This window comes from Vicia villosa, unplaced genomic scaffold (genome assembly GCF_029867415.1).
Source record: "Vicia villosa cultivar HV-30 ecotype Madison, WI unplaced genomic scaffold, Vvil1.0 ctg.001682F_1_1, whole genome shotgun sequence".
Classification (NCBI taxonomy): domain Eukaryota; kingdom Viridiplantae; phylum Streptophyta; class Magnoliopsida; order Fabales; family Fabaceae; genus Vicia; species Vicia villosa.
Window position 1 is genome coordinate 69018 of NW_026705697.1, and position 7722 is coordinate 76739.

The 7722-nt window shown below is 38.5% G+C and overlaps 1 protein-coding gene across 1 annotated transcript; it reads left to right on the plus strand.

Moving 5' to 3' along the window:
• Window positions 1–1095: 1095 nt before the first annotated feature.
• On the plus strand, window positions 1096–6604 carry LOC131636268 (uncharacterized). Its single transcript, XM_058906899.1, has 5 exons — window positions 1096–1615; window positions 2457–3588; window positions 3756–4600; window positions 4665–4981; window positions 6464–6604. The coding sequence occupies exons 1-5, from the start codon at window positions 1096–1098 to the stop codon at window positions 6602–6604; spliced, it is 2955 nt and encodes a 984-aa protein (XP_058762882.1).
• The last annotated feature ends 1118 nt before the right edge of the window (window positions 6605–7722 follow it).

Genomic DNA, 7722 nt, shown 5'->3' on the forward strand with positions numbered 1-7722 from the left:
TAGATTACAAAATCGTATTAAAAATATTAAAGAAATGAAATAAAATATAAATTCATTTAAAATTAAAAAAAACTATTTTTATTAAAAATTATGATTTTTTAAGAAATATTTAGAATCATAATTCATTATTTGCTTTAGTTGAATATAATAAAAGTTAATATAAAGAAAATAAAAAAAAGTGAGATTATAATAAAAGTTAATTCATTACTTTAAAAAGTGAGATTATTTTTAAAAAAAAGTGAGATTATTTTAAATTTGATCCCTCCATTCTTCTTATATTTAAAATGGATGTTAGAGAAGCCCATAGAAATGGTAGGTTTTTGCGTCTCAAAGTCACTATGGATCTGAAGAAGCCATTGAAGCGTGGCACGATAGTCTCCTTTAAAGACAAGAAGATCAGGGTTCACTTCAAATATGAGAGGCTCCCTACCTTCTGTTTCATATGTGGGAGGATGGGACATCAGATTAAGGATTGTGAGGCTGTGGAGGAACTCAATGATGAGGGTTTTGAAGACATAGAAGAGTAGGACTTAGCCTTTGGTCAGTGGTTGAGGGCCTCTCTGCTGCCAAAATTAACTGATGAGTTCAAAAAACTCGAATCTAGCTCTAGCAAGTGCAGCAGGGATTTATTCAATGCTTAATCTATAGCTAAAGTCATTGTGAAGCAAAAGGGAAAAATAAAAGTGAGGATTTAGAAGTTCAACAAACTTATCCAATCAAAAATCAAGATAGCGATAGCAAGAGGGGTGAAGGGGAAGGCTCACAAAATAACCTGGATGTAGAAACAGTTGCTGAAAATTTGGGGGCAGTGATGCTAACTACAGGAAAAAGCAGCCTTAAGAAAGTTTCAAAGGAAGTAGGAGAGCAACAAAGTAAATGGACGTGCAAAAAGCCATCAAAGCAAACAAAGGCAACTACTGAAAAAGCTCCTAAACCAAAGATAGGAAAACGCCAATTGGTGGATGTGATGATCATAGAGGGAACTGTGGAAGCTTTAAATAACGGAGACAAGAAAAGGAAGCATGAAGTGGGAGAAGGTGATAAACTTACATTTGAACCAGAGGTGGTGTTGGCTGACCAACACCGCCTATCCCTATGAAAACAATTAGTTGGAACTGCAAGGGATTGAGGAGCCCCCGTGTAGTTCGAGGCCTTGCGAGGCTTCTCAAGAAGGAAACTCCTCAGCTTGTTTTCTTGATGGAGGCACGTTCTACGAAGAATGAATTGACAAAATTAAAACAAAGATTTCACTTCAAGTTTGATATAGCAATGGACTGTCGAGGCTCGGGAAGGAATAGAGCGGGAGGTTTGTGTCTTTGGTGGAATGAGGATTTAGATATTGATAATACATCCTATTCTCAGAATCATATAGCAGGAAGCTGCAAATTAGAGGATGAGGATGAGTTATGGTCTTTTGCAGGCATCTATGGATACCTTGAGGGAGCAAGGAAAAAGGAAACCTGGAGTTTAATACATGAGTTAAGAGAGCAAGGGAGTAACAAGATAATCTTCTTTGGGGGCTTAAACGATATTGTGTCTGAAGCTGATAAAGTGGGGGGCATTAGTAGGTCTGTGTCTCAACTTCAATGGGGTAGGAATGCTATGGAGATTTATGGTCTACAAGGAGTTATTTTTTAGGGCTATCCATTTACATGGTCAAATGGGAGAGAAGGTGATGCAAACATTCAATGTAGACTTGATAAAAGTCTTGTTTCCTTCGAGTTCTTCCAACATTTCCCCCTCACGAGAGTTGTTCACTTGAAACGCTTTTACTCAGATCACGTTGCCCTTCAGATCCTTATTCAAAAGGAAGTTCTACCTGATAAAAGAAAGTACTTATTCCGGTTCGAGGAAACCTGGTTCAAGGAGTCCACATGTGGGGAGTTGATTCACCAGCTATGGCATAGGAACCCGGGATCGATCCATCAATGAATTAGATCAATGCAAGATCTCCAGCATGAATTCAAGAGCTTACGTACCAATGTTGTGCGAAAAAGGAAATATTAAGGTTAGAGGAACTCATTAAGGAAGACAGGAGATGCTCTGGAGACTCGGTGGAAATTCAGAATTTTAAAGCATTAGAGAGGCAAAGGGAATGGCTGGTGAAAACAGAGGAAACTCTATGGAGACAATGGAGTTGTGCTATTTGGCTTATGGATGGCGACAAGAACACAAAATTTTCCCATTACAAAGCTGATCAGCGGAGGAAAACTAATCAAATTAAGAGGCTTAAAGATGAGGAAGGCGTTTGGAGACGAGGTCGAGATAACTGCGAAAGGATCTTGATCACCTACTTCACCGAAATTTTTACCTCAACCAATCCAGGAAATATCACCCAAGTCTGCAAGTATGCTAGTGGAAGGCTCTCAAATTGTGATAAACAACTTTGTACCAGTCAATTCACCCAAGAGGAAGTTCGTGCTGAAATATTTGATTGCATCCCAACAAATCCCCAGGCCTTGATGGTTTGCCGGCATTGTTCTTTCAAAAATATTGGTCCAGTGTTGGCAATGAGACAGTTCATTATGTAATGGATATCCTCAACAACAACAGAGATCTGACAGCCATTAACAATACTTTTATTACACTAATTCTCAAGAAGAAGCAACCTTCCACTCCTCGAGACTTCCGTCCAATCAGTCTGTGCAATGTCATAATGAAGGCCGTCACCAAATTGATTGCTAATCGACTGAAAACTTTCCTTCCAAGCACTATTAGTGAAGAACATAGCGCTTTTATTCAGGGACGACTTATCACAAATAACGCCTTAATAGCTATGGAATGCTTCCACTGGATGAAACATAAAAAGAAAGGCAAAAGAGGTACAATGGCTTTGAAACTAGACCTGTCTAAGGCGTATGATAGAATGGAGTGGTCCTTTATGCTCAAATCTATGAGAATCGTGGAGCTCCCTCAGACTTTTATATCCCTAATCCAGATGTGCATCACGACTGTCTCGTACCAGCTCTTAATTAATGGCCAGCCAAGCAAAAAGTTCACTCCATCTAGGGGTCTCCGCCAAGGAGACCCACTCTCACCCTATTTATTTTTTATTTGTGCATATGTGTTGTCTGGAATGCTTCGGAATGAAGTGGAGAATGGGGGAATTCATGGTGTCCAAGTTGGGAGAAGGTCCCCTAAGATATCTCATATTTTCTTTGCAGATGATAGTTTGTTGTTTGCTAGAGCTAGTGCAGTGGAAGCAGGACGCATACAACAGATTCGCCTGGATTATGAGAAGACTTCAGGTCAAAGCATTAATGCAGACAAATCTGAAGTTTCATTCAGCAGCAATGTCAGTGAAGAGGCAAAAGACAGAGTCAAAGAAATTCTGAGATTTCAGGGAGTTAACCATCATTCGAGATATATGGGGCTTCCGGTGGTTTTCAGGAGATCAAAGAAGGAAGTTTTCCAATTGGTTATTGAGAAAGTATGGAAGAAGGTTAAAGGCTGGAAGGAAAAATTTCTCCGTAGAGCTGGCAAAGAAGTCTTGATTAAAGCGGTAGCACAAGCCATTCCCACATACAATATGAGTTGTTATTGCATTTCGGAGAGCTGCTGTAAAGAGATTGAAGCTATGCTGGGAAAGTTTTTGTGGGGCTTGAAAGAGGGTGATCAGGGTTGAAGTGGGAGAAGATGATGACCGCTAAAAGGGACGGTGGCATAGGCTTCAGAGGTATACGTGATTTCAACATAAGTCTTTTAGGAAAGCAGTACTGACGACTTCTACAAGCTGATGGTTCACTCTTGGAAAGGTTCTTTAAGGGGAGGTATTACCCTCGTTGCTCCATTGCTGACGCTCTTCCTGGTTTTAATCCCAGCTACGCTTGGAGGAGTATCTTGAGTTCACAGGAGCTTGTGCTGAATGGATCACGGTGGAGAATCGGGAATGGAAAAAAGGTAAGCATCAATGGTGATAAATGGATTCCTACTCTCTCAAATTTTAAACCTTCTTCCCCGGATGCTATTCTCGATCCCTCAAGCAATGTCAGTTCTCTTATTGACTCGGAAATGGAGTGGTGGAATCATGAAACGCTTAGGGAGAATATTGATGAAAATGATGTTAGTCATATAAGTAGTATTCCCCTATCCTTTTATCCCCCGGAGAATAAAATTATTTGGCACCATGAATCGAATGGAGAGTATTTTGTCAGGTCCGCTTATCACGTTCAAGGAGGGATGTGTAACTCAAATAGACTCGGATCCTCCTCTCTGGATTATCACGGCTTTTGGAAGCAGTTGTGGAAACTCAAAGCGAACCCAAGGATTAAGAATTTCATGTGGAGAGTCATTAAGAACATTTTGCCTTCAAAGGAGAATTTGCAAAGTAAAGGAGTCATGACTGATGGATTGTGCCCTCTCTGTTATTCTGAAGCTGAAAGTACTTGCCATCTCTTCCTCCGTTATGCCTTTGTTAAAAAAGTCATTTTTTCCAGTCTGTTGGAAATTAGACTTCCAGATGCAAGTGATATTGCAGATTGGTTGGATGATATTTTTAAGAAGAAGGATTTTAAACTTGGGCAATTGGTTGCTACTTTTCTATGGAAAATTTGGAAATTCAGAAATTTTGTGATTTTTAAGGAGGGAAAGCCTTATCCTTGTGCGGTGGCGATGGATATTTAGCATACTGTAAATGAGGATTTTCTGTTTTTGTTTTCCTGCAGGGCCTCAACAAAGAAAGGTCGCGGCTATGGATAGAGACCCGAAGGGATGGGTGGTACAAACTGATGCTGGATGTTTTGACGAAGGAATCATTTCTTTCGGCTGTGTCATTTGTGATCCCACTTCAAGTATATTTCTCTCTGCTACAAAGAGATTTCCTAATGTTACAAACCCCACTAATGCAGATATCACGGCTATTCGATGGGCTCTACAAATGGCACATGATTTGGGCATCCAGGAGTTTGTTTTACAATCGGACGCGATGGCAGTCGTGGATTGTATCAATGGCTGGAATAATTATGCAGATTTGAGTCTTATTGTATTTGATTTTAAAACCTTAACGTTGATGTTTTTATTGGCTGATTGGCATCTATGTTTGGCTAAAACATAATAGCAGCAAAATATAATATGGTGTATAAATCTTGCAAATATAAAAGAACAAACAGGTACAAAAGCAAGATGTTATATGGAATGTCATGACATCAACTCATAACATCGCGCCTACAGAACTAGAATGAAGATTCAGCTTAATTCTCAAAGAGATACAGAATATTCTATGAATATTATGTAATCCAATGTGGCGCGAATTTAAAGGTCAATAAAATCAAGTCAGAATATTAAAGAATCAAATTAGAATATTAAAGATTCAGCAGTTTCTAATTTAGGAGATAAATCATGAAACTTGTGATTGAAGACCTTTCTTTTAGCAAAAGATATCTGAAGATTTGTAACAGCCAGGAGTGCTACAATTTGTAATCCCAAGTCCAATTGGGAATGGGTAATAAATAGTAACCTAATTTGATAGAAAAAATATAGAAAACTGTGTTTAGAAAAGATATAGTCATTTGGGTTTCTATGGTAGACCACCCAGGCTGTGGGATGACTGTCATGTCCTTATCGAAACCTGTAGGTAAGAGAAGTTAGTGTTCTCACTCGAAACCTGTAGGTAAGAGTTGAGTATTGTGTTCTTGATTGAAGATGTGAAGCAAGATCAAGTTATTGTTCATTGTTAATTGTTTAAATAGTTGTTGCAAGATTGTAACAATTAGGTATCACTAGGGAGTGAGCAAAGGTTCTCTTGTCTTAGATGGAGTTCTAAGATAAAGGTTGCATTGGGTAGTGACTAGGTAAACCAGAGGTTGTTTATCTGTAAACTAGAGGTTGTTTACATAAAATAGTACTAATGATAGTGAAATCTTCTTCCTGGCTTGGTAGCCCCTATAGTAGGTAGTTAAACCGAACTGGGTTAACAACTCATAGTGTTATTTATCTTCTACATTGTATTATCTGTTCAGTTTTGGATGTTGTAACATCGCATATAACATCAGGTTCAGGTTTGATAGTTGTTCCTTTTACAGAACCAATAAATATTACAATCTGGTTATATTCACTGAACATACATGATCCCAGTACTCATGGACTCCTTTTAAGAGTAATTAAAATTGGGGATCTTTCTATTCTGCCTTTGCTAAGCCAATAACAAATCAGATGTCTTGACATCGTGAGTGACATCATGAATCTGTCATACCTAAATTTCAATTGGTATCAGAGCAGGCATCCTGTCTATTTCTGGATGAGATCCATGAGGGATACTTTCTGGTTGTGCTGAAGGTAGATGATTGTTTGAACAAGGAGTGTTCATATTGTATAGTCCCTTGAAGTGGAGGATGGACCTATTTGTAGAGGAATAGACCAACCTGACCATAGCTGTTGATGTTGGAATAAGAAGAGCTAAATCCAAAGGCTTCATGCGAGAGTGAAGAATTTGAATTGAACTAATTCAACCGGTATCTATGTTCAGAGAAGAAACGTATCAAAACCTTCATATGGGAGTGAAGATATTGATAAGGTAGCCTCTGTATATATGTGGGTTTATCAGGTCAGGAAGTTGGTTAGATCTAGTATGTCGCTTGGTGCAGAAGCAAGCATTATGCATGGTTGAGTTACAGTCAATCCTTGAATGTCATGCCTACAATTGATATTTGGAGTAAGCATTGTGTGAATTCTGTTGAAGTATGGCTATTTTCCGTTGCATAGCCTCTGGTGCAACCCCTATTATTCGAGAAAAATTCTAGGGTTATTTATATTCAACAGAATGTATGGCAGAACCTTACAGCTATAATTAAAGTGTCAAAGATACTTGAGAAATATCTCAAGTCCACTCTATAATACGGTGAACTGACTTTAAAGAAAATGTCGCGATAAGCAAGAGTCGCCACTGACTTTTATTTTATCCAATTTAAAGAAAGGCTAAAAGAACAGAAAAAACCTTTAAAAGAAATTTTGAGTTCTGGGGGTAATTTATACAAAGGGAAGATGTAAGGCACCCTTTGCATCCATGGTTTTCCATGGGCTCTTAATTTCTTAGCACACTTTGAAATGTTTGAAAATGTTTGCAGTGAATAAAGAAAAAGATTTGAACAAGGGCTTTAGCTTGTAAATAAGCGTAGCCTTTTTGAAGGTTTTCTGAAAAAGGGTAAAAAATAAATTTAAACCAGAGCAAGCAATTAGGAGATAATTACCCCTATTAAAAAGGTTCTTTTAGCCTTTCAGGGCTATCCATACCATAAGAGGGTAGGAAGTACTTTTATTGGAGGTTGAAGGGTCATCGAAGTTATCAATCGCCATAAGACTGTCCCTGCCATAAAGAGGGCATGTAGTCTAAGGGAAGGATATAATAGTCATTTGATTTTCTTAGGCATCATGCAAGGATACCTTAGCAATGGGGACAAATCATCACTTACCGAGGCAACGTCGAGGGACAAACTTGATGATAAATGAACTGAGGGCAACATTTGCTTTAGGTATCCTCGGAATCGAGGGACATGACTATTTTCACAAATTAAGGCAACAGTTTTAAGGCAACAATATAAGGCAACAGGCAGCAAGAGGGGTTACCCAAAAGTGTGTGTGTGTGGCACAATCAGGTGGTTTAATTCAGATAATTTATCTTATAATTAGTGAGCTACGTTAATTCAAGGCTTGCACTCCCTAAGATTACTAACAACGCAGTTACAATGTAAAGCATAACAGTTTAAGTGCCTTCAAGGCCAAACAATA

Bases quoted from the DNA above. Each gene is read 5' to 3' on its own strand.
- LOC131636268 (XM_058906899.1), top strand. From the start codon at position 1,096: ATGAAAACAATTAGTTGGAACTGCAAGGGATTGAGGAGCCCCCGTGTA. The intron at 1,616-2,456 runs GTCTACAAGGAG...ACAAATCCCCAG, and splicing joins GAATGCTATGGAGATTTATG to GCCTTGATGGTTTGCCGGCA. The intron at 4,601-4,664 runs GTGCGGTGGCGA...GTTTTCCTGCAG, and splicing joins GGAGGGAAAGCCTTATCCTT to GGCCTCAACAAAGAAAGGTC.